The 26,879-nt window shown below is 48.6% G+C and overlaps 1 protein-coding gene across 1 annotated transcript; it reads left to right on the forward strand.

Moving 5' to 3' along the window:
* Positions 1 to 7,288: 7,288 nt before the first annotated feature.
* On the forward strand, positions 7,289 to 26,551 carry STK25 (serine/threonine kinase 25). The gene is made up of 10 exons (XM_029913740.1): positions 7,289 to 7,414; positions 7,555 to 7,679; positions 16,742 to 16,972; positions 19,443 to 19,499; positions 21,595 to 21,703; positions 23,403 to 23,560; positions 23,874 to 24,059; positions 24,318 to 24,463; positions 25,826 to 25,937; positions 26,384 to 26,551. The coding sequence occupies exons 2-10, from the start codon at positions 7,650 to 7,652 to the stop codon at positions 26,549 to 26,551; spliced, it is 1,197 nt and encodes a 398-aa protein (XP_029769600.1). The 5' UTR covers positions 7,289 to 7,414; positions 7,555 to 7,649.
* Positions 26,552 to 26,879: the final 328 nt, after the last annotated feature.

The raw sequence follows: 26,879 nt of genomic DNA on the forward strand, positions 1-26,879 counted from the left end.
GGTGAATTATGGCGAGGGTGGAAAAGAACGTCAGGGGCTGATCTTGTTTGCATAGGCATACCCACCCGCCTAGCCTGGGACAACAACAACTGAAAGTGGTTACTTTGGCTGGTGTGGGATCCCCAGTTTCTCTGTTATTGGGGCAGGAAGAATAAAGTGTTGTTACCCTGATTCTGTGAATCAAGGCCAGTGGAACTGTTATATGACAGAGGGACTCACCAGTAACTAAGTAGCACTCGCTAGACAAGGGGCATGGGTTACAAAACCCAGTGAATTGAGAGAGGTTGGGGACAGGTATGTATACCTGATGGTATGCCCCCCCCCTCCTCTTTTGAGGGCCTGGCACACTAGTTGCATTATCCCCCCTCCCCTGTTGAATAGCAGAGCTAAGTTTGCAATTCACTTTGGGCCAATGGTGCACCAGCACTGGGGCTCCCCTACTATAAGCTAAAAGAGCTAAAATTGCTGAGCTGAGATTACTGAGTGTTGTGTTAACCAGTGGGGGAGCCTGAAGATATATTGCTAAGCAGCTGGCAGAGCTGAGCAGTTTGTGGGACGGTTGGAGCAGCCCATGGAACAGCGAGCGAGCGGAGCTGAGCCATTTGCGGGGGCAGCTGGAGCGGTTCATGGGACGGCTGGTGGAGTGGAGCGGCTGGCTGAGCAGTTTGCGGGGACGGCTGGAGGAGCGGCGTGGCACGGCTGATAGAGCGGAGCCATTCATGGTAAAGGCTGCAGCAGACCTCCACGAAGAGGTGGGGCAGTCGGCCTCGGACCACGTAACATCCTGTGTGCCCCCCCCCATTTCCGCCCAGGTTCAGGGGGGTAAAACTTTGCCGATAAACTTTTGAACTCTGGGGCGGCACTGACCAGGGACAGAGACTTTGGGGTTGTTGGACTTCGGGGTGATTGGACTTAAGACCCTGCGGGGAAAAGGACACTGCCAAACTTACTTGGAGGTAGGTCTTTTGCTCATAGTTTGTGTTATGAATCTTGTTTGTGGTGTTTCCCCAACATAATGCCGCATTGTTTCCCTCCTTTATTAAAAGGCTTTTGCTACATTCAGACTCCGTGCTTGCGAGAGGGGAACTATTGCCTCCTAGAGGCGCCGTGTAATTGTCCCAGGTCACTGGGTGGGGGCTCGAGCCGGTTTTGCATTGCGTTATTGAAACGGAACCCTAGATACTGAACCCGGCCCTTGTTGCTGCCAACTCAGAGGGGCAGAAGGGTTACAATACATAAGTGATTCTCTCTCAGGGAAATTGATAGAGTCCACTAATGTTCCACCCACATTATCCTTCCTCCATTTTCCCCTTCAAGCTGGGGGGCAGGGCACAAAAGGCAGCTCATATTTCCCTTGCTCTTCTGACCGAGCCTTAGTTATCAGAGGCACACTTTCTGCTTTCCTTTGCCTTCTAATGTAATGCTTGAGTTGGGAGTTCCTGGAGTTCTCATTTAGATTTGTTTTTTATCACTAATTATTAACTCCCTCTCTTTGTGTGATGCTGGACAGTCTTTATATGTTGGTTGAGCTGTCACTTAGAATAGCTATGTTCTCAGCAAAATCTAGATCTTCCAGGGTATCATTGTTGCACCATGTGATACCTCTGCTGTATCTTTCTACACCTGTTCTCAGAATGGCAGTGACAAACAGGAGAACTGAGAGGTGTTGTGGATTGGGAACAAATAACACTCACTGACATGTGGTTACCTTTGTGTGCGCATGTGCAAAAAGGGAATCTTTTGATCCCTTTTAGCTTCCTGCAGCAGTACTGGAGCCCAGCTGTGTCTGCCTTTCATTCCTGGCTTACTTTCTCAAGGCTGCCTTTACAAGGTAAAGGGCTGGAAGCTTGCTTTATTATTGTTATGGTTTTAATCACAGAAAGCTTTGAGTGGCCTGTATGTTTCTTGCTCCCTCAGATCAGAGGACCAGCTGGAGGGCATACAAGAGACACAGCTGTCAGGTTTCCTGGGGCCATAAGGCAGCTCCACAGGTGTTACTCTAACCCACACTAAAACTGGAGGAGTTGATAGATGTGCACAAGAGGTAGCGCACTTAAATTCTAAGATGATCTGTTTCAGTAAAAGGGCTTGAGTGTCCACTTCCAAAGCCACATCCAGTTTCAAAGGCAACTGTTTTCATTTAGGTATATTTAGGCACCATTTTTAGGTGTTAACCGAAGTGTAGAGAAGTGATAGGGTGGGAAGGGATCACTAACCCACTTCCTCTCTCAGCCAAGAGACTTTTTTTTACATTCCTTTGACATTTTTGCTACAGCTTTTAGTAAGAGGGGCACAGTAGAGGCAATGAATTAAGGATCAGAGGATCAGCCTTGTGCAAAAAGCCATGAGTGCAGGAAACAGTGAGAGTGTACGTGTGCCAGCGAACCATGGTTTGTTAGCTGGAAAAGATTTCAAGTCAAGTGTTAAAGGTGACCTGCAAAGCAGTTTTTTAAATTGACCTGCTGTCTGGGTTTCATAGAATATCAGGGTTGGAAGGGACCTCAGGAGGTCATCTAGTCCAACCCCCTGCTCAAAGCAGGACCAATCCCCAACTAAATCATCCCAGCCAGGGCTTTGTCAAGTCTGACCTTAAAAACCTCTAAGGAAGGAGATTCCACCACCTCCCTAGGTAAGCCATTCCAGTGCTTCACCATCCTCCTAGTGAAAAAGTTTTTCCTAATATCCAACCTAAACCTCCCCCACTGCAACTTGAGACCATTACTCCTTGTTCTGTCATCTGGTACCACTGAGAACAGTCTAGATCCATCCTCTTTGGAACCCCCTTTCAGGTAGTTGAAAGCAGCTATCAAATCCCCCCTCATTCTTCTTTTCTGCAGACTAAACAATCCCAGTTCCCTCAGCCTCTCCTAATAAGTAATGTGCTCCAGCCCCCTAATCATTTTTGTTGCCCTCCGCTGGACTCTTTCCAATTTTTCCACATCCTTCTTGTAGTGTGTGGCCCAAAACTGGACACAGTACTCTAGATGAGGCCTCACCAATGTTGAATAGAGGGGAATGATCACGTCCCTCGATCTGCTGGCAATGCCCCTACTTATACAGCCCAAAATGCTTTTTGGCCTTCTTGGCAACAGGGGCACACGGTTGACTCATATCCAGCTTCTCATCCTCTGTAACCCCTAGGTCCTTTTCTGCAGAACGGCTGCCTAGCCACTCGGTCCCTAGTCTGTAGCAGTGCATGGGATTCTTCTGTCCTAAGTGCAGGACTCTGCACTTGTCCTTGTTGAACCTCATCAGATTTCTTTTGGCCCAATCCTCTAATTTGTCTAGGTCCCTCTGTATCCGATCCCTACCCTCCAGCGTATCTACCACTCCTCCCAGTTTAGTGTCATCTGCAAACTTGCTGAGGTTGCAATACACTCCATCCTCCACGTCATTAATGAAGATATTGAACAAAACCGGCCCCAGGACCAACCCTTGGGGCATTCCGCTTGATACCGGCTGCCAACTAGACATGGAGCCATTGATCACTACCCGTTGAGCCTGATGATCTAGCCAGCTTTCTATCCACCTTATAGTCCATTCATCCAGCCCATACTTCTTTAACTTGCTGGCAAGAATACTGTGGGAGACCATATCAAAAGCTTTGCTAAAGTCAAGGAATAACACATCCACTGCTTCCCCCTCATCCACAGAGCCAGTTATCTCGTCATAGAAGGCAATTAGGTTAGTCAGGCATGACTTCCCCTTGGTGAATCCATGCTGACTGTTCCTCATCACTTTCCTCTCCTCTAAGTGCTTCAGAATTGATTCCTTGAGGACCTGCTCCATGATTTTTCCATGGACTGAGGTGAGGCTGCCTGGCCTGTAGTTCCCTGGATCCTCCTTCTTCCCTTTTTTAAAGATGGGCACTACATTAGCCTTTTTCCAGTCATCCGGGACCTCCCCCGATTGCCATGAGTTTTCAAAGATAATGGCCAATGGCTCTGCAATCACATCCGCCAACTCCTTTAGCACCCTCAGATGCAGCGCATCTGGCCCCATGGACTTGTGCTCACCCAGCTTTTCGAAATAGTCCTGAACCACTTCTTTCTCCACAGAGGGCTGGTCACCTCCTCCCCATGCTGTGCTGCCCAGTGCAGCAGTCTGGGAGCTGACCTTGTTCGTGAAGACAGGCAAAAAAAAGCATTGAGTACATTAGCTTTTTCCACATCCTCTGTCACGAGGTTGCCTCCTTCATTCAGTAAGGGGCCCACACTTCCCTTGACTTTCTTCTTGTTGCTAACATACCTGAAGAAACCCTTCTTGTTACTCTTAACATCTCTTGCTAGCTACAACTCCAAATGTGATTTGGCCTTCCTGATTTCACTCCTACATGAGCTGAGCAGTATTTTTATACTCCCTGGTCATTTATCCAATCTTTCGCTTCTTGTAAGCTTCTTTTTTGTGTTTAAGATCAGCAAGGATTTCACTGTTAAGCCAAGCTGGTCGCCTGCCATATTTACTATTCTTTCTACACATCGGGATGGTTTGTTCCTGCAACCTCAGTAAGTCTTCTTTAAAATACAGCCAGCTCTCCTGGACTCCTTTCCCCCTCATGTTATTCTCCCAGGGGACCCTGCCCATCAGTTCCCTGAGGGAGTCAAAGTCTGCTTTTCTGAAGTCCAGGGTCTGTATTCTGCTGCTCTCCTTTCTTCCTTCCTATCTTTGCTCTCCGTTTGGTTCTTTAGGATGTATAAAGGACTGATCTTTTACTATGGTGGTTCTTTATTCTTAAAAATAGGCATTTAAAATATGATATCTCCTGCCCCTGACTTTGTTGGAGGAGCACTCAAATGTCTAAATAATGTTTTGCTGTGAGTTCTCAGCACCTGCCTTGGATGGTGAGACTATTAAATCTTTAACAAAGGCTTTCTTTATTCAAAATGTGTGTTAGTCATTAGTTATTTGTTTTGTTTTTTTAAACATCTAAGTGTTTTAAAACAGTCTGATTAAAAAAAAAAATTCCCTCTCCACGGAAAAAGTCTTTCTTTCTTCCCTGGGGATCATCATTTACACTAGCACTCAGTCATCATAAAGTCTTCCATCCTTGATAGGACCTGAGCTCCTAGAGTACAAACCAAGCAGGGGAAAAACACCCCACACACTTAAAGAAGCACTGAAAGAAAGGATTTTAAGCTTTTCTTATCTATCATAATAAAGCAATAACAAGGCTCAAGCCCCATTTTCCCCTCAGGTTGCTCACTTTAAAAAGTGAAGCTCTCTCCCCCAAGGGAGTATAAGTGTGTGTGTGTGAAATGACAAGGGGACCCACCGAAGGCCAGTGTGAGCAAATAAGCAGCGTGGGTGTAGGCAATTGTTGTAGGTGCCAGATTTGACTTTTTTAATAAGGCAAAGGACAGCAATGAGTAACTTCCATGGCAGAGATGGTGTTAGCAGGCAGAGCAGCAGGTTGGGTGACATTCCCTCATGCTCTAACTGTATAGCTGTTTGTTCTCCCCAAACACGTTCTTGTTTTGGGTCAGCAGGCTTCCATGCTCCTCTCCTCCACAGCTTTCCTCCGCACCTACTTTTTATTGCTCTTAATGATCCCTATCTGTCCTCTTTCTAACCCCAATCCAATTTTGCCTGAATTACACTTTTGGGGCCTGCATGAATTTCTAGCCAGGAGAGGGAAAACATGAGGACAGAAGAGCAGGAAAGCTGAGAGGTCCACAGAAGATGCTAAACCAGAGGGCAGTGAACATAATTGTTCTTTCCATCTTGGATGGGATTTGTATTGAGGGACTTCACTTTATCCAGTATGGTTCTAGTTTAAGGGAAAGGTGCCTTGGGGTGGGGGGGTTAAATCATAGAATATCAGGGTTGGAAGGGACCTCAGAAGATCATCTAGTCCAACCCTCTGCTCAAAGTAGGACCAATCCCCAGATAGATTTTTACCTCAGTTCCTTAAATGGCCCCCTCAAGGATTGAACTCACAACCCTGGGTTTAGCAGGCCAAGGCTCAAACCACTGAGCTATCCCTCTCCCCCTTATAAGAGCCCCATGGGGGGAGTTGGGGGGGAGTTTCTCCTCCTCCCCGTGAGGGCCCCAGGGAGGGTGTCAGGGACAGGCGGAACCCCAGGGCCAGGGAATCAGCTGTGTGCGTCTGTGTCTGCGTCTGCCTTTGCCTCTAGGACCAGGCAAGGTGTGAGGGCATTACTCAGTCTGGGAAACAAGAAGGGCAGGCCTCCCCGCCTGCTGGTCGCTGTAGTCCTCGCTTCCCCCGGAGGCCGCTGCACTGTCGCCGAGCAGAAGAGCCAACGAACTACACGACCCAGAAGCCTTCATTCTCTCCCGTCCCTAGCCCATCGCTCCCCGTTGCCTGCCGGGTATTGCAGTCCGTAGCCTGACTCCGCCCTGGCGGGCGGCCGAGAGGGAACTACACGTCCCAGGAGGCTGTGCGGCGCGCCCGCCCCGTCGGTGTTATTGCGTCCCCCCCTCGACGCTGCTGCTGAGTTCGGTGTCCCGGGGCAGCTCCCATAGAAACCGGCTGCGCGCGGGACGAGAGCTCGCCATGGAGTCCCTGTGCGGGGGGTGCTGAGCGCGGGGCCCTGGGCCGCTGCCAGGTGGGGCTGCTGGCAGCCTGGGCTGGGGCAGCCCCGCCTGGCCGCAGGGCGCTGGGCACGAGCAAGGCGGGGGGCAGGCTGGGCCCTGGGGAGGGGAGGGGTGTTGGGGCTGGGTGTGAGGGGAAGGGGGAAGGGGGCAGGCTGGGGAGAGGAGGGGTGTCGGGGCAGGCTGTGAGGGGAAGGAGGCAGGCTGGGCCCTGGGGAGGGGAGGGGTGTCGGGGCAGGCTGTGAGGGGAGGGGGCAGGCTGGGGAGAGGAGGGGTGTTGGGGCAGGGTGTGAGGGGAAGGGGGCAGGCTGGGCCCCTGGGAGGGGAGGGGTGTCGGGGCAGGGTGTGAGGGGAAGGGGGCAGGCTGGGGAGGGGTGTTGGGGCAGGCTGTGAGGGGAAGGGGGCAGGGTGGGCCCTGGGGAGAGGAGGGGTGTCGGGGCAGGGTGTGAGGGGAAGGGGGCAGGAGGGAGGGGTGTCGGGGCTGGGTGTGAGGGGAAGGGAGCAGGCTGGGGAGGGGAGGGGTGTCGGGGCAGGCTGTGAGGGGAAGGGGGCAGGCGGGAGGGGTGTTGGGGCAGTCTGTGAGGGGAAGGAGGCAGGCTGGGCCCTGGAGAGAGGAGGGGTGTCGGGGCAGGCTGTGAGGGGGAGGGGGCCAGCTGGGCACTGGGGAGATGGGGCCAGGCTGGGCAGGCTGTTAGGGGAAGGGTGGAAGGCTGGGCACTGGGGAGAGGGGGCCAGTGCAGGGCTCTTGCAGAACAGCATAGGAAGTGGAGGTGGTAGGGGGCATTCAGGACATTGACACTGTTCCTGCCTGTTGAAACCAAGTTTCTCGTGTCTTTGAAGCATCCATGGTGGTTTTGCTGATGTGAGATGTGCTGATATGCTTTTGGGAATGGGTTGGGAAGACCACCCTGCAGTAGTGGATAAAGGAGGAGGTAGCATTTTGGGGAGTAAGCTAGACTCCAGGAGTTCTGAGTATAGCAGCTGTATTCTTGCCCATCACAGCTGTTTGGTGGCTGAGATAGCACTACTGCATCCCTGTGCTACAGGACCCCAGCCACCCGGTTTTACAGAAGTGGATGTCTTAGCATCCTTGGGCCATGGCTCACCTGAGGGATTTTGCTAACCAGGTAGGTGATAAGAATTTGTTTGTGAAACATTATAAAAATCCTCAAAGCAAAAATCTTTTAAGAACTGTACCGTTATTTACCAAGGACGAAATGTCCTAAGTGTGTTCTCAGCTGTGCTCTTCTTATCCAAGTGATTGCTGTCATATTGCCCAACGATATCAGACTTTGACACTGCAAGAGCATGGAGGCAGGAAGCATGAGACTGGCATAGATACAGTACCTCCCTAAATATAACTGTGCCCTCCTTAGGTAAGTGGGGGGTATTTTTTTCTCGCAGCATTTGAGGGGAAGCAGGATAAGAAATGGGACAGACACACAAAGTCTGAGTTATAGAATGACTGCCTCCTAGTATAATGGACTGCATGTACATCAGTAACATCCACAGTGGGCATCCTGTACTAAGTAGATGGAGCCTGTAACTTTGGAGATGGTTGAGGGGCTGCCCTGTTTGACACTAAATTATACATACAAAATGGTGGGTTCTAAATTAGCTGTCACCACTTAAAGAGATCTTGGAGTCATGGATAGCTCTCTGAAAACATCCGCTCAATGTACAGTGGCAGTCAAAAAAGCTAACAATATTAGGAATCATTAGAAAAAGGATTGATAATAAGACAGAAAGTATCATAATGCCGCTCTATCAATCCATGGTATGCCCACACCTTAAATACTGCATGCAGTTCTAGTAATCAAAAAACATATTAGAATTGGAAAAGGTACAGAGGAAGGCAACAAGAATGATAAAGGGTATGGAACAGCTTCTGTATGAGGAGAGATTAAAAAGACTGAGACTATTCAGCTTAGAAAAGAGATGACTAAGGGGGGATATGAGAGATCTATAAAATAATAAATGATGTGGAAAGTGAATAAGGAAGTGTTATTTACCCCTTCACATAACACAAGAACCAGGATTTATCCAATAAAATTAATAGGCATCTAGTTTAAAACAACAAAAGGAAATACTTCTTCACACAACACACCACCAGCCTGCGGAACTCATTGCCAGAGGATATTCTAAAGGTCAAAAGTATAATTTGGTTAAAAAATAATTAGATACAATCATGGAGGATACATCCATCAATGGCTTTTAGCCAAGATGGTCAGGGACACAACCCCATGCTCTAAGTGTCCCTAAGCCTCTAACTGTCAGTAGCTGGGAGTGGACAACAGGGGATGGATCACTTGAAATTGCCCTGTTCTATTCATTCCCTTTGAAGGTACCTGGCAATGGCTACTGTTAAAGGCAGGATAATCGGTTAGCTAGACCATTTGTCTGACCCAGTATGGCCGTTCTTATGTGAAATGTGTCTTATATGTATATGTAAGCATCCAGTGGATGAATTGATGAGGCTGTTAAATGCAGGCGCTACGGAGGAGAAGGCTCCTGCATCAATGTGTAGGGACATGTAAGAAGCTTGCACTAGATGAAGGGGTAGTGGATTAAGGCTGAAGGAAGTTAATCAGAAGCAAGAAGAATAATTTTGACTTGGATCACGAATAGCAAGGGATACTGGTGGGGTTGTTTGGCTGGATTTAGTTGCAGCAAGATTGTATCAGTGAATATTGGGTGCAAAGTTGTCAGTATAAATTGCGCCTAATCTTTTCATTATTATAGTCTGCATCAGGGTTTCTCAACCTTTTCCATACCATGACCCCATGTTACAACAGAATCGTAGAAGTGTAGGACTGGAAGGGACGTTAATAGGTCATCAAGTCCAGTCCCATAAACTCAAGACAGGACTATTGAATAACTAAACCATTACTGGTAGGTGTGTGTCTGACCTGTTCTTTAAAACCACCAGTGACAGAGATTCTACAATCTCCCTAGGCAATTTGTTCCAGTGCTTAACAAATTAAAGAGTGTTCGGGACCCCCTTTCCACCTAGCCATCAAGAAAGCAATCCCCAGAGCTGCTCACTAGCCCCAGACTGAGAACCAATGCTGTACATACGTCTGTAGAGGGCCAGGAAGAATCTGTCAAGTAAAGAATGTCCACCCATGTTCAGAGATTGGCTTGTTGATGTCATGAGCTGACTGAAGACTAAGGATAGACTTGAGAGAGGCAGGGTGGTCCAGCAAATAGGGCACTGAGTTGGGACTCAGGTTCTATTCCCAGGTCTGTCTCTGACCTGCTATGTGATGCTGAACAAGTCAACTCCCATCTCTGTGCCTCTGTCCCCTCCTGTCCATTGTCTGTCCTGTCTATTTAGATTGTAATCTCTTCAAGGGAGGACACTCACTGAATTTGTACAGGACTCACCATAATGGGCCCCAGTCTCTGGTGGGGCCTCCAGGCCCTATTGTAATGCAAGTAATAACTTGTGGCTGAAGCTCAGATTGGGTTTACTCCCACTTCTGCTGCAGGCTTCCTGTGTGACCTTGTAAAAGTCTTAAGAGATTGTGCCTCAGTAATAGGTCACTATCTGATAGTTGTTATGAGAACTAGTGTCTGGAAAGCACTTGGATAGAAGATTATAAAAATGCAAAGTATTTTTGTCATAGGAATTGCCCTATTTAGCTGGACTGTAGAAATCAGTGAGACCCTCCCTCTGTGAATCAGCAGGCTACAGAAAAATTGCACTAAAGTGATACTGACAAGTGGCTTTCAAACATCTCCACGTACAATACCTCTGGTCTGCTGCAAAAGTACTGATTTCCATTAGAGAACTGAAAGGTTGATACGTTACGCAAGGTATTGCTGCACTCCCTTAAACTTATTAGAGCATAAGCTTTCGTGGGCTACAACCCACTTCTTCGGATGCATCTATGCTCTAATAAATTTGTTAGTCTCTAAGGTGCCACAAGTACTCCTGTTCTTTTTGCGGATACAGACTAACACGGCTGCTACTCTGAAACCTCCCTTAAACTTGATTCTCTATGTCACAGCTGGAGGAGGAAACTCTGAATATTTGCCTTCATGGTTAGAGAGTACCTGAGTCCAAGGACTGTACACAAGTACAATACACTGGTGTTAATCTCTGGGGAGACTGGAGTTCTGCAACCACTAGTCCTTGTGCTGTAGGGTGTGGCACCAGCAGTGTTTACTTTCTAAATTGTTGTGGCATAGATGAAGTCTTAACTCCTGGCTTAAATCAGTGATTCTCATTGTTTGCTAAATGGGAAGAGGGCCCAGGATAGAAACGTGGAAAGGGCAGAGATGCTGTGCCCCCTCAACTCCTGTATATGCGTCTGCCCCAGATTGAGAACCCTGACTTCTCTCATTGTATATAACCTTTGGGTCCCTTCACATCAGCCTGCGGCATGACTCCAGCAGGTGATGCTGTAGGCAGCTCTGTTTAGAGGGCCAGGTGAACTGCAGCAAAGCAGGGCTTGGTCTGGTATGAGGCTCTTGGTTGGATATGAAAAGTGCTGGCTTCGGTGTCTGCCAAATATGCTCATCTGTACTTAGAGCCTGTTCAAAGTGGGGTCGTTCCCTTCTCTAGCCCACTCCCAGAGCTTAAAGGTGTCACATCTACAACTTCTGTCCTCAGCAGCAAGACCCAATAGAGCTGCCAAGCCTGGGTTTCTCACAGTGAAATGCTTGGGATTGCTGCCAAGTTGGCTCTTAAAATGCCACTTTTCTTAATTCCTGACGTCTGCAGTGATTTGCTTTGTTTAAAACGTACCTACTTCAGTCACGATGGAAAGTTCTTCCACAGCTGTCACGACAAAGTGCCTTTCTCCCCCACCCTCCAACTGGCACAATAAATTGTTCTTTGCCCTGAGCTGCCATGATATAATTATCCTCCTCCCCCTTGAGATCTGAGTGGAATGTGCTCCCCTATCTCAAGCAGTCAGGTTGGAATGTTCTTTCTCTCCCCTTTCCCCCAGCAGAATCGCATAGAGCATTGTCTCCCTCCATCCCAGATTTCAATGTGGTTGGCAACTGCAGGCCTTGATGGGTGCCAAGGAGTTTATATTTGAATTGTCTTTGCTCACTTCGATTGTGTTGCCTTGTGGTGAAGGATTCCAGGTGGGCTCTTGGAATGCACCATAGTTAAGTTAGACTGACCTGTGTGTGGCTGCTCTCTGCGTGAAGCATGGGACAGTTCATTTCTTAGCATTGAGAACAGCATATAGACCAATTGGCATTCAAAATGGTGGTGATGAGATTTTTCTCCACTTCACCTTAGCACTGTGTGAGCATGTGCATGAAGCTTGCCTGCAAGCCAACTAGACCATCTGTGCAAAGGCTCAGCAAGTTGTAATGTGGCATTTCAAATAGGGTTTTTCTCTCTCACTATTACTTGTTGCTGATCATGGACCAGGATCCCGTTGTGTTAGGCGCTGTACAGACATGGAACAGTATTACACAGGGGACATCTGAAGAGATATTTCATGAACCTGGTGTAATCTCGCTGAGTTTCACTTATGTTACTGTGCCATAGGCTGGACAGAATTCTGTTGTAGGCAATCTGAGCATGGAGTCTTACTGTTCCTGTCATATGTTGTGAGGTAGCAGTAGCTGCACATCAGTAGAGCTTTCCTACTGGGTAGTATTAGCTTATCTCAGAATTGATATGTCTGAGCTATCAGTACTTAAGTTATGTTTGTGACGTTGCACTCCATAATGTTTTATGGAAATATACTTACAAGGGTAAATATGATGTAACTGGAATATACTTTATGCAAAAGGTCTCTTGTAAGGTATCATTACAAAGGTTATAATCTACCGAGTGTGTTCATCCTATTTGTATAAATGTACCACTCTTGTATCTAAAACTAGAAATATAAAATATAACTCTGAGGGCCTATTGTAATTATGCAAAGTGTGGGCCATTGATGATGGTTAAGAATCTTGATGGCTCCCATTGACTAGGACAATTGGTTGTAAATGGCTCTGTTTACTTGCAAGCCTTCCTGTGTTCCTGTGAGCCAGCCCAGGAAGAATGGTGGAATCCATCTTAAACCTGGTGCTCTTCCATTTAGAAGGAGGGGTGGGAATCCAGAGAGACAAAAGATTCCCGCCTTGTGCCAAAGCTATGAAAGTGGGTGGAAAAGAACAAAGGATGGTCCCAGTCATGAGAGAGCCCCTGCTTTTCACCTAAGATGCCTGCTGGAACTAACAAGGACTGTACCAGGGAAAGGATTGGGCCCAGCCTAGGAAGGAGTCTAGTCTGTGAAAGAAACTTATTGGAACATCTCTGAGGGTGAGATTTACCTGTATTCAGTTTCTTAATGTATTAGGCTCAGACTTGCGTGTTTTTGCTTTATTTTGCTTGGTGACTTACTTTGTTCTGTCGGTTATTACTTGAAACCACTTAAATCCTACTTTTTTATACTTAATAAAATCACTTTTGTTCATTAGTAAACCCAGAGTAAGTGATTAATACCTGGGGGAGCAAACAGCTGTGCATATCTCTCTATCAGTATTATAGAGGGCGAACAGTTTATGAGTTTACCCTGTATAAGCTTTATACAGAGTAAAACGGATTTATTTGGGGTTTGGATCCCATTGGGATATGTTGGGTGATAGGTGACCTGCTGAGCAGTTTTTGGTTAAAGTCTGCAGCTTTGGGGGCGTGGACCAGACCTGGGTCTGTGTTGCGGCTGGCTAGCATGTCTGGCTCAACAAGGCAGGGTTCTGGAGTCCCAAGCTGGCAGGGAAAACGGGCTCAGAGGTAATTCCAACATGTCAGGTGACAGTCCCAAGGGGATCTCTGTGACTGAATCGGTCAAAATGTTATTCCTGTTTCTGTTCTGGATAGGTAGGGTGAAGGCATGAGCGATCTGCTCCTGCATTCAGTCTGCACGCCAAACTCTCCTGGTTTCCAGTGGGAGGTCAGTGTCCAGAGTAACTGCTGGATTGGGCCTTTGCATTTTCACTCATTGGCAGAGAAACTCACTAGGTCATGGCTTTGCTGCAGCTGCGGGACTTGTACTGACTTGTTCAGAAATACATGTGAGAAACTTTTCATCAGCTCCTGGTGGTCTCATTTGGTCGTCCTCTCCTCAAACAAAGAAGGCTTGAGGCAGGCATGTGCCACTCCCAGACCTGGGCAAAGGGTAGTCTGCCACAAGTATGAGTGGTTCTCGGGTCTGCATTTAAGCAGCTGGGAACTTTGGAGTTTCCCATTCTAGGTGCTGACTTTAGTGTAATTTGATGGGACACAATTCCTGCCTACAGGAGTTGTGCAGTCTCCCCAACACCTTTTGCCAATACAGCAATACTCTAAACTGTGTTGTGTTTGTTACAGAAGCTTAGCCCCCTGCTGCCCACTTCAGTCTCTGCAGTGCTCATGAAACACAAGACAAAACCAGAACTAAATATCGCTCCCCTGTGCTGTTAGCAATGAGACTGAGATCTGGATCAGATTGCTGAGCCCACAACATACCCTTGTCAGTCCCCAAACAACCTTCTGCAATGGCTGCTCCAGTTTCACTTCATTAATGACTATTAATCATTTGCATAAGGGCCAACCAAAAATGGGACTCCGTTGTTCTAGGTACTGAACAACATGTAGTAGATGGTCCCTGCCCTGATGAGCTAACAGCCAGACAGACACAGGATGGGGAAGGGGTAGAAAACACCAGCAGAGTGAGCAATATGAGGGCAGCCAACTGCATGTTAGTTGCAGGTTCCCCCCCCCCCCACCCCCCCTTCCCTATCTAGTGTTCTTTCTTTCAAGGTGCAGTGTTCAATATGGATGTTGCCCTCTCCCTCTGTGAATGCTGATCACTCTTCAGACAGGAGGGCCTGGGTGTGTCTGTTTACACAGGGGGTCATGTGGATAGTACTTCCCTTCCCTTTCTGAACCGAGTATCCTTAATAGTCTGCTCCATCCCTCCTGGTGCAAGGGTAAGCTGAATCCTGCAGGTGCAGTGGTTGCAGACAGCACATCTGGCCATTCATCAAGACTGTGGCCATGCTATCCTATCACCCATGTTCTCTAGCTTAGATCATCTTCCTTCCTCCACCCCACGCTCCAGTCCTTGCTTGTATCTCTAGTTCCTTTCATCTCTACTGCTCAGTGTTTCACTTCCTCTCTTTCTCCATTTCCAGCATATATTTATTGAAAGTGTAGCACTGTTTGGGTGTTGCCATGGATGCATGAGGATTTTTGGCATATTAAAATCCTGTTCAGCTAGCTGAGTGTGCTGGTTGCCCTTGTCTAGGCCTCTATTGCCCTGTGTGCAGATGTAATATTGTTGGGAAGGGTTGTTTACCTGCTGTGCCTGGTCCAAAGGCTTCTTAATATGCCCAGTTGGTTTAATTATTAAACATCAACTGAGGCACTCATTGAGGACCAGCTGCAAGAACCCAGTGAGGAAATGGGAAAATGCAGCTGTCCTGACCTCAGATAAAATTTCAGTTGAATTCAAGGTTTAGCTAGGGAGTGGTCCCTCATTGACGTGTTTGTAGGTGAGTATGTATCATGTGCTTGTTCTGAGAAGCCATGGGTGTGGAAACCCATACATTGTAATTGCTTGGTTATTTCCCACAAGTCACACAGGATTTTCCAGAACCTAGACTTGTCTTTAAGAAAGCCCTTCTGATCACAAAGAGCCTTTTACCACTGCAAAGCAATGCAATACTTCTGAGTCTGCAGCTGGGCTGAATGAAATGGCATCAAAGAGTGATGCAGACTTCCCACCCACCCACATTCATAGTAATGAAGTATTAACTCTGAGGCCCAATTATGACCATTTAAATGCCAATATTACTCTGTGGATCATCACATTAGAAGCATCCCAGTTAATGTGCTTATCTAATGAGGCTGAATGTATTTGTCACATCTGGACATGCCATTCATTTGAAAGGCTGTTCCAGAAGAAACACTCAGCAGTAGATCAGCTATTTTGTCTCTTTTGATGTATTCAGGTATCTGGGATCCTTGCTGCTGTCCTTCAGAACGGAGTGGCGCTTACCTTGCCAACAGCTAAAGAATGGTGCACTCCACTGGGGTGGTGTAATCAGTATTTCTGAGCAGCTGCCCTTGTGTTATGGTGAAATCTGATAGTAAAATACAGGGGCAAAAGCGAGATAAAACATTCCTCTCTTTCTTAATCTCCCTGCAAAAACCACTGCAGACTTGGGGTGGGGGGATATCCCACTGGATTTCTATTTGCCCTGGTCTTGGGATACTATTCGACTCAGTTACCACATGCTTACTAGGCTGTAGGAACAGAAGGCTGGATCTGACATTCCAGGGTCTACATTTCTATACGCATACAGCAAACAATCTCACTGTTATGAAACACTTCTATTCTAGTACTACCTAGAAGCCAGTCAGGTCAGGGCCCCATTGTCCTAGGCACTGTACAGAGGTCCTTTGCGATACGCAATCCCTCGCCCAAAGAGCTGACAGTTTTTTCAGAGACCCATTTCTATGCACTTGGAGGGATAAGGTAGCGGTCCCCAAACTTTTAGGGTTGCGCCCCCCCCCCCCGTCCTTGTCCATGCTTACCTGGGGACTGGGAGCGGGGCTGTGGCTTGGGTGTGGACAGGTGTAAGGGGGGCCAAGGCTGGGGCCACGGTGTGGGGCCAGGCTCGGAGCGGAGCCCTGGCCAGGGGCCCAGGCTGGGGGCAGAGCCGAGACTGGGGGCGGGGCTGGGAGTGGAACCGCGGCTGGGCCACAGTGGGGGCCAGTAGCTGGGGCTGCGGCCAGGTGTAGAGCCGCAGCTGGGCTGCGGTCGGGGGGCCAAGGCTGGGTGTGGGCTGGGAGCTGGGGCCACAGCTGCGGGTGGGGCTGGGGCAGAGAGGGTCTGGGTGGCACTCCCTCCCTGCCCCTGGGACTGGCTGGGCCCCGCCACATACCCCCGGAACGTTCCCCACGCCCTCTAGGGGGCGTGCCCCACAGTTTGGGGACCACTGGTCTAAGATCGTTCTTCATTTCACCTTGGCATGGAGTGGTACCATGGTAAGCCTGTGTGCGGGAAGATCTCCTGTCATATATCTGGAGGTCTATTATGGACCTTGAGGATGCTTTACAATGAAGATGAGCTCTCTCAAAGAAGTGTAGTGGGAGTCAGTGTGGTGACAATGACCCTGTTTTAGAATAGAGTGTCCTGTGGGTGGCTTATGGTTTGACCCTTTCACCTTGTCTCTGTCTTCCGGTTAGCACTCCAGGGTGGACCCAGAAGAGCTGTTCACCAAGCTGGAGAGGATTGGTAAAGGCTCGTTTGGCGAGGTGTACAAAGGAATCGACAACCGCACCAAGGAAGTGGTTGCCATTAAGATAATTGACCTGGAGGAGGCGGAGGATGAAATTGAGGACATCCAACAGGAGATCACTGTGCTCAGTCAGTGTGACAGCCCCTACATAACCCGCTACTATGGGTCCTATCTGAAGGTAGTCAAAGCTGCCACGGGAGAGAGCCTCCCTAGTACTCTAGCTCATAAGTCTATGGATGGGGATGGTATCCTAGAACTGCAGGAAGCAGGCTGGGGCTTGTGACTAACAGCTGCAGGATGGGTGTCCAGCAGTGGGCTGCACTGTCAGCAAAGAACATCGTAACTGCAGCAAGGGTGTAATGGCAATTTCCATTGCGTTTACCAGCCCTATTGTGGATCTTGGCTGTTGCAGAACACACTGTAGTGATCTCCATATACACAATTCACCCAAAGAAGTGGGGTCTCTGCTAGAACGAGAATGCTCCATCAAAGAGAGAGGCCCCCAAATAGATTTCCTATAAAGGAGGTAGCTCCCACACAGCCCCCACCCACCTTCTCCTAGACCAGGGGTGGGCAAACTTTTTGGCCCGAGGGCCACATCGGGGTTGCGCAACTGTATGGAGGGCTGGGTAGGGAAGGCTGTGCCTCCCCAAACAGCCTGGCCCCCTCCCCCTATCTTCCCGCTCCCACTTCCTGCCCCCTGACTGCCCCCCTCAGAACACCCATCCAACCCCTCCTGCTCCTTGTCCCCTGACCGCCCCTCCTGGGACCCCCGCCCCCTATCCAACCCCCGTGCTCCCTGACTGCCCCGACCCCTATCCACACCCGCGCCACCTGACAGCCCCCCGGGATCCCACCCCCTTATCCAACCCCCCCCTGCTCCCTGTCCCCTGACTGCCCTCCCGAACCCTGTTCACATCCCCTCCCCCTGACAAGCCTCCTGGGACTCCCACTCCCAACCCTCGCTGTTCCCCATCCCCTGACCGCCCCCCCCCGAACCTCCACTGCATCCAACCGCCCTCTCCTCCCTGACTGCCCCCCAAGACCTCCCGCTTCCTTAACCAACCCCTCCGCTCCCCGCCCCCTTACCAGCAGCAGGAGCTCGCAGCCGCAACACCCGGCCAGAGCCAGCTGTGCTCCCCACCCTGCCCAGCGGGAGCGGCGGGCCAGAGCGCGGGCCGTGTGGATGCGGGGGATGGGGGACAGCGGGGGAGGGGCTGGGGACTAGGCTCCCTGGCCGGGAGCTCAGGGGCTGGGCAGGACGGTTGCCTTTACACTCATAAAGTGCTGTCTGGCTTTCCTCTCTGGTTTGCCCCTGGCATTGTGTATCAGTGTTTAGCAAGCAGAAGGCCTGAGACTTTGATTTTACAGCTCCGTGATAGTCTGTGCTCCATCTTTTTTCCAACCCCACTCCCTTCCTTCTGGGAGTTGCTCATAACACAGCAACAGGCACCTTCAGGAATACTGAGTTGCGCAGAACCAGGTTATTCTCAGGGTTTGAGACCCTAACTCGGGGTTCCTTGTAGAGGCTACCGTGGCAGTCTCAGAAAGCACCACTTCTAGTGGAGCCCAGGCTGCCTCCACTCTTCTCTGCATGAATCCCCTGCATGGCAGTGTGAAGTGGCAGCCCAGCCCTGGTCTCAGCACACCTACCAATTACCTTGGTCTGTCTGAACAAAGGCTGTCAATCGCACTGAACGCTGCCAGTAGGATTGGGTGTTTAAATGGTTTGAGGCTGCCAGACTCACTCAGCTTCTCACTTAAACCAGTCTGTAATACTGCAAGGGATGAACAGCGAGGTATTGCTATTACTATTGATGTATATGATGGTAGCATCTAAGAACTGTTAAGGATCAGGGCCCTGTTGTGCTAGACACTGTACAGACATGACGGAGAAAACACTCCCTACCCCAGAGAGCTCCCACACTAGGGGTTGCACAGAATACAACAAGTCAGTGAAACAAAGGTGCACGAGGACGGGGAGATTGAGGGAACAATGAAATAGACCAAGTGTAACACTTGGAAACAATGTTGGGGTGAGTAGGAGACTAGGTCTGTTGGGGGAGCAATAATGGGTCAGGAGCTTTTTATCTCAGCTGCCATTAGTGCTATCTAGTGGCTGTTTGGAGACGTATCTAAGATGAGTTGATAGTCTAGTGAAAAACTGTGGATGCTGCTCAACCACCGTCCCTGTTAGCAGTCTCATTACTGAGGCCAACAACTGAAAAACTACCCTCCCTCCCTTAGAGGGGTTGTTTCTAGGACCAGCTGGAGATATGTCGATAGAGGCACATGGGGAAGATTGCATAGTCGCTGCCTGTGAATAGATTTCTGTCTCCAAGATGCCAGACTGAGCACTAAATTCACGTAGAAAAAAATAAAGATTGGAAGGGAAGTGCGTGGTGGGATCCCTCCCAGGGTCTAATTTCCGTGAAGCAGTACTGTGTCAGTGAGGGATGAATGGAAGCTCGCCTTGCTTGGTCCTAGTCTGGCAGTGGAGGTTGAGTGCCTGTTTGGTCTACTGAGTGAAGAGCTGTGCATGAGTTTCATGGCTGGTGGGGCAGGGCCTGATTGAGGTTTGATTTTTGTTTTAATCTTAACACACTGCCCAGTGCTCACCCAAACATGTTTTCCTGCCTCACTTGCAGAGTACCAAGCTGTGGATAATCATGGAGTACTTGGGTGGAGGCTCAGCACTGGATTTGGTAAGTAGCTTGGTCAGTCCTAATCTATTAACACATGGACACATGTGGTCCACAAACAGAGGATGGAACCTTAGTTTGTGAAACAACCATAAAATTGGTGTTTATTAGCCCCACTAAGCCTTATTCAGAGCCATTTGCCCAAGGAGTAGACAACGCAGAGCAGGCATGCTGGCTACAAAGCCTGTTTTATGCCAGGATGGAGAAATCATTTGCTCTGTGACTCTCTGGGAAGTCTGTACCCGCCTATCTAAGCACCATTGTACAACACACCCTGCTACTCTATTCCTGAGATAACCTGTCACCTACAATCAGTGGTGTCTTGTCCTGTTTGAATGACACTATATTCATGCTACACCAGATGCTAAAGAATAGAGATGCAGAACACACATGGGTCTCAACTTTGCTGTGTCACACTCCTGCACCTCCATTGATTTAATGCACGTATAAGTGGGACAATGGAAGGACTGGGATAACTCATTTTTCTTGCATGTGTTGGTAACTCCTTTAGTGTGCCCTAACTAAAATGGGCTGATTCAAACACTCCACAGGCAGTCCTCAGTCACACTTAACAGATGTTTATATACCAGCTGTGATACACAATTGATTAAATAGAATGAATCTAATCTTTGGGGTGTTCCTGGCCTATCTGTCTGTGAAGAGTGGGTGGGGTGATGAATTCCAGTGTCAAAGCTTGTTGTTCTATGTAAAAAGGCATGCCTGACCCCTGTCTGGGCAAGTGTGGCTCAACCATACTCTGCCTTAATTTCCTTTCTTGAACTCCTTACAAACTCCATACAGGAGTTCCATTAATACCCTGGTTTATTATCATAAACTGTGCCAATCAAAATAAAGTTCTCACGGACACAACTTCCTTCTCAGCCCTACCTAGGTGGAATCTTGTTGTCCTCTGGAGTCTGCTCTCTGACTGTGTCTTACAGAGCTTTTCAGGCTTCTCTCCTTCCTGCCTGGGTTGAGAGAGGGCAGTGGATAGCCCTGAAATATTAAGACTCTATTGCAGCTTCCAGGAGCCTTCTAAGTCTTTGCATCTTCACTCTGTCTTCCCCCGAGCACATCCTGTTTGCCTCTTTGTAAAGCCCAGTTGCCTTCTCTTAAACCAATTGGGCAGCAGCTATTCAGACAGAGGTGCACTGGACCATGCTCCCTCTTAAAGGAACAGTCACACTGTGACACTCACCTTAACAGAGAATTCTTTGAGTTCTCAGCCTTTCCAGTGCGATAACTGATGCCGAGCCTGCAATGAGAACAATGCTGTTGGACCCCACTGACTTCAGGGGGGCATTTGCACAGAGTTCATTGCAGGGTCAGGGCCTCAGTTACTACACTGGAAAGGCTGAGAACTCAGCTAGGATGGAACAGAGAGTCCTGTGGCACCTTTAAGACTAACAGATGTATTGGAGCATAAGCTTTCGTGGGTGAATGCCCACTTCGTCGGATGCTCCAATGCATCTGTTAGTGTTAAAGGTGCCACAGGACTCTCTGTTGCTTTTTACAGATGCAGACTAACACGGCTACCCCTCTGATACTCAGCTAGGATGGGGTCTTATCATCTCACCTTGTCTCCAGATAGTCAGAAGCGCCTTTCTTGCTGTTGCACCAGCTGAAATGCTGCCCGCTTGCATGCATGTGCCCAGAGCCTTGGACAGTCTGGATCTGTATATTTCTATGTGTGTAATGTATTCCCAGCCTAAAGCAGACGAGTGTGGCAAACCTTGGTTTTGGTTCTTGTATTTGATTGGGGTGTGTGTGTGGGGTATAAAACACAGCAGTAGACTTCCTGATTGGCATGTCTGCCAGCAGGTGTCTGACACTGCTATGGAGGAGATTTTGTATTACAAACTGAGGTCAGGAAATGTGGAACCTGTTAGGAATCACTCTAGTGGTGCGTAAATGTCTGTCATAAAAGTTGTGAAGGAAATTTCAGATCATCTCCCCTCGCTGGTCCTCCTCCTCCTACTTATTTTTCCCTCTGTCATTCTCTCACCTCTTCGCTTCTATTTAATGCCTATGTTCCTTCCTTTCTTCCTTCCAAATTCGCTCTCATTCACTCCTCTCCCCACTTTTCTTCCATGTTTAGTTAAAGCCAGGACCCTTGGAAGAGACCTACATTGCCACTATCCTGCGGGAAATCCTCAAGGGCTTAGATTACCTGCACTCTGAGAGGAAGATCCACAGGGACATCAAAGGTCAGGCTTGGAGAACATAGCCCCTTTGCTTATGAGTGATGATCCCACCAGCCCTTAGATAAACCTAGAGAAGCAAACTGAGGGTGCAACCAGAATTGCTTTGTAATCCACTACATTTGTTATCAGTAGTTTGTTCCTGAGATCATAAACCTCATATTCTTGCAGATGAGGATGAGTTGCTGCCTATATCTAGGACTTGGGGTAGGGTGGAGTGTCAGCAGCACCAGTCTGGCACCTGTGGTTTGGGTGAGGACATGGAACAAGGGGAGATGAGTTGCCAGAGAGAGGTGAGTTAGCAGAATTGCTCAACTGCCTGCTGACTATTGTTGGTTAGTGTTGGAACTTCTGTTTCTGTATGTAAGACCCTGAGTAGTCTGAGCGCTGATCATTATGGACACAACTTGTCTGTGGCTCTGTTGTGGCTGGAAAGTTTTTCAGAATGTGTGACTGGAGCTGCCCCACTGAGAGCTCTGAAGCCTGCATGACAAGAGCACAACAATGCTAGAAACAGAAGGGCTGCTGCCATTATTTTCTCCTGCTTCTCATCTTACAGCATCCAAGTGTACTAGACACCATGCAGTACAGAGACAAGGTCCCTGCCCCAAAAAGCTTAGCTGGACTACTTCCTTCCATTGCATCATGCTTGAGATTAAATATATGGAGCTATACCTATCTCATAGAACTGGAAGGGACCCTGAAAGGTCATCGAGTCCAGCCCCCTGCCTTCACTAACAGGACCAAGTACTGATTTTGCCCCAGATCCCTAAGTGGCACCCTCAAGGATTGAACTCACAACCCTGGGTTTAGCAGGCCAATGCTCCCCCCACTGAGCTATCCCTCCCCAAACTGAGCTATTCCTCCCCAAACAGTCGTGGGGGCATGGGGCAGGAGGGATATGGTGATCTCAATAAGAGTATCTGACTGTGCAGAGAGGGTGAGAGCATTGAATATTAAAAGAACTGACCTACTTGCAAGTTGTGGGAAGGGACATGAATGAGGAAAATAGTGACTTGGGGAGCCAGTTCTGGGAAGGTGTTTCATGCACAGGGGAAGTTTGACAAAGATACTGAGGTGATTGTGTCACTGTGTGTACGCCTTCTAACTATGTTGGTACACAAGATGTCTAGGTTGCTATTACTGGCACCTGGTGTGTCCTTTCTACAGAGCAGCTGCAGAGGGGGACAGCAGAGATGTGAGCTTTCTCATACTACTTGCATACCAAACGAACATACAGGGTCTCTTTTGGAAAGAGACGTCCCAGAATCCTGAGTGACACTCCCTAGATGAACTGAGTGAGTGGAAGTAATATAAGTTCTAAGGCCAGGACTGCCCACAGTAGCTGGTGACGTTTGGGGGCCCAACTTGAGATGGGCTTAATATCCAACCAGTGCTGTGCACCCACCCACTGAAAATCAGGCCCTTTCAGGATGTCTCAAGATGGGTCTCCAGTGACTCTTCGTGAGGCTCTGTGCTGTAGGACCTCCTTCAGCCTCCAGAAATTCCTTCAAAACTAGTCATGGAGCTGCCAGATAAATGTTCCCCTTCTTCCCCTGAATGCATGAACCTGCTTCGAGTTGCTTGAGATACTGAATCTGGAAATCAAAGCTGGAGTGTTCTCTCAAAAACCTGAGCCACTAGATTCCCTGTTGATTACAGGAGTTTCAGGAACCATTTGACTTACTCTTGTTTGTGTGAACAGCTGCCAACGTGCTGCTATCGGAACAAGGGGATGTGAAACTGGCTGACTTTGGTGTGGCTGGACAGCTGACGGACACCCAGATCAAGAGAAATACGTTTGTTGGGACTCCCTTCTGGATGGCACCAGAGGTGATCAAACAGTCTGCCTATGACTTTAAGGTGAGTTGGTGGGGTAGAAGAAGGGCTCTTACACTTTATTGCTGCATTACTTAGGTAATACTACATGCTTATGTTAACATTAGGATGAACATAAAGATTGGCGCCTCAAGAGAGTGGGCTCATCATATGAGGGATTGGGATCTGCTGGGGAAGCCTGTGACTAAATGACCGTAGAGACTAAATACCCCATAGACCTCAGGTGATGCTGGTCCCTTCAGTGAAGTGAATGTTGCATGCACCTTCTGCTAGCCGCCAAGTGCATAGCATGACACTTCTCGCTCCTCTGAAGTCACTCTTCTCATTCCTCTCTCAGGCAGATATCTGGTCCCTTGGAATCACAGCCATTGAACTTGCAAAGGGAGAGCCCCCGAATTCTGACCTGCATCCTATGAGGGTGCTTTTTCTGATCCCCAAAAACAACCCTCCAACATTGGAGGGACATCACAGCAAGCCCTTCAAAGAATTTGTAGAAGCCTGTCTCAACAAGGACCCTAGATTTGTAAGTATCATTTTCTTCCTCTCGCTGCGGATAGAATGGAATGTCTGGGACATAGAACTCCAGAGTCCAAAGGTGCCTAGAAATCCTCAGCAGAAAGGCGTTAGTGCTACGCTCTTGGAGAGAAATTAGCAGCAGATTGCAAAATGAAAAAGCAGGCATGGCAGAAATAAGACAAAGCTTTTGGGTGTTAGTCATGGCTCTTGCAGATCTTGGCTACTGCTAGGTTTAGCACACTCTCTGTTTCCTGATTTGCCACAGAGGCCAACTGCTAAAGAGTTGCTAAAGCACAAGTTCATCACACGCTATACCAAGAAAACCTCATTCCTCATGGAGCTGATTGACCGATTCAAGCGCTGGAAGTCAGAGGGCCATGGAGAGGACTCCAGCTCTGGTGATTCTGACATGTGCGTATGCCACCTGCCTTGGTGCTTGTCTCCATACCCTGCTGTGGCCTATCCTCCCAAATCCTATTCACTACCACTTCAGAGTACAGAGTCCCAATTAAGTTGGGAAGAGAGAGGGAGGGTCCATGAGCCAGGTTGGTGTGACTGTTCCCCATCTTCTTCTGGGTAGTGAACGTCTGATAGATGTTCAAGCCCTGGTTAGGGGAGCAAAGTATAGATGTCTGAGTAAATAGTATTGCTGTTTTCTTTGCATTTGGTCCCTCCTCATATGCTACTGTGGAGCCTTTGCTCAGTTTTGGATCAATGTAGGTGAGGAGCCAACAGTATTGGCTGGAGACAAGAAATGTTTTATGAGCTAAGTACTATAGGACTTGGATCCAGGTCCCAAAATGTGTAAGGCTAGTGGGTTAACCTACTGTGCCACCTAGCCCATAGAGCATTCCTTGAAGTGTCTTCTACCTTATCTCTAGCAGGCATTCAGCTAAATACATTACCTGGCTTCAGAGGAGCCTTCATGGAGGATAGGTCCACCAGTGGCTACTAGCCAGGATGGGCAGGGCTGGTGTCCCTAGCCTCTGTTTGCCAGAAGTTGGGAATGGGTGACAGGGCATGGATCACTTGATGATTACCTTTTCTGCCCATTCCCTCTGGGGCATCTGGCATTGCCAACTGTCGGAAGACAGGATACTGGGCTAGATGGACCTTTGGTCTGATCCAGTATGGCCGTTCTTATGTTCAGAGTATGTAGCTCTGAGACCATATTGCAGTAGCTGGATGTGGTCCTGCTACCTGTAGCCAAACTGGTATAAGGAGGTCAAGATGCTTAACAGTGACAAGTGGATTTTTATTTTTTGGGATGGCCAATTTCAGATCCTTTAAAGGGGCCTGACTCTTCTGAATTGGGTGGTTAGAACTTAATGAAAATCAAACCCTATTAGTGCCTCAAACTGAGCATCTAGAATTGCTAGTTACTCTTGAATCTTTACCATAGGTCTGTCAGGCCAGATTTATGTCTTTGGTTCATGCAGGGATCTGGGAATTAAAATAATTGAAATGGTAGTTAGCCTGGCTCTATGCAGTGAGCTGTATGGGCCAGAGAATCTGATAATCTGAAGGTGTTTCAGTTTGGATCAAATCAGATTTTCTAGACTGACTTGAATTAAATTTCCCCAGTGCACCTAGAGTGGCAGCTGTTGTTCTGCCCCCTCGCAAAATGCCCAGAGCCCTCGGGTGAAAGGGTAATTATGGCTGGCTGTAATGCATTATCTGGGAGCATAAGGGCTTCAGAAATGGAAAGGTTCATGTCCTGTGTGTGTGATATATTATGCAGGCTGTATGTCTAACTCCTCCTTCTGTTTCTAGTGATGGAGATACAGAAGATGGAGACCAGGGTCCAATCTGGACGTTCCCACCAACTATTCGACCTAGTTCCCTTAAACTGCACAAAGGAATAGCTCTCCATGGCTCTCAAAAGGTCAGTCTGCTGACCTTGTCATCAAAAAACAGGGTGACCAGGAAATGAGTGGAGCCTAGGAGCAGGGAAAGCTGCCTTTCCAGTGCACTCGTATGACATTCTCTGTCCTTAACTTTCTAATATTGCCTCCAGCCTGGCACCTGAGCATGGTGTGGGCAGCATTATAGGGCTGCGTCTTCCATGCCCCCAGGATGCTGACAGTTAATGCTCATTCTCTGAGGATGGGAGTAGGAGTCACCCCAGTAGGAGTCAGCACTAGCCTTTCTACCCAACCAGTTTCATTCCTCCAGTTGTATAGAAGAGTAGCTAATGTTGATCTCTGATAGGAGATGTGTTTCAGACACAGGGGAAGTGGCAGATTGAAGCACCTTTGTGGGCTGGGGTGCACCCTTCCATGAGTATGTCTGCTGCATGTATTCATCATCTCTCCGTGTTTTGCTTTCCAGTCTGCTGAGCCCATCAAGCGGCAGCCCCGATCACAGTGTCTCTCCACGCTTGTCCACCCAGTCTTCAGGGAGGTGAGAAGGCCATTTTCTTTGTTAGTGATGGCTGCAGGTGAAGGGGAAGCAGCTGGGTGGCTGTTCGAGAAACATGTAAATGGCAGGGATTCTTGAGGGCGAAGAGGAGCAGGGTGCCTGGCAGGGCCAGGGGGTAGTGAAACATCTCTGTCTTAGTTCAGAAAAGCCAACTCTGTACATACTGCTTAAAAGAGCTGTCCCCAAAATACCTGTCCTGCCTAAACCTACCCTGGGCAGGAGTACAGTGCTGCCTACAGTTTCTTGCCCTTGTTTTTTCAGCTCTTCCCTCTTCTATGTGAGCCTCATGAGCCCAGGTTACGGAATGCCTGCCCTTCTCTCTGCATCATCTTCTCTGATTGCCTGGTAGCCTGGCCTTCCTCAAGTTCCTCTCCCAATACAGCTTCCCTCACATTACTAGTGCTAG

The sequence above is a fragment of the Terrapene carolina genome, unplaced genomic scaffold (genome assembly GCF_002925995.2).
Source record: "Terrapene carolina triunguis isolate 2854851 unplaced genomic scaffold, T_m_triunguis-2.0 Scaffold837, whole genome shotgun sequence".
NCBI lineage: Eukaryota > Metazoa > Chordata > Testudines > Emydidae > Terrapene > Terrapene triunguis.

What these genes read in the sequence shown, in the direction of transcription:
- STK25 (XM_029913740.1), top strand. Translation starts at nt 7,650, where the DNA reads ATGGCTCACCTGAGGGATTTTGCTAACCAG. An exon ending in ACTATGGGTCCTATCTGAAG is followed by an intron (nt 16,973 to 19,442) that starts GTAGTCAAAGCT and finishes CCTCACTTGCAG; the next exon opens with AGTACCAAGCTGTGGATAAT. An exon ending in CTCTCCATGGCTCTCAAAAG is followed by an intron (nt 25,938 to 26,383) that starts GTCAGTCTGCTG and finishes TTTGCTTTCCAG; the next exon opens with TCTGCTGAGCCCATCAAGCG.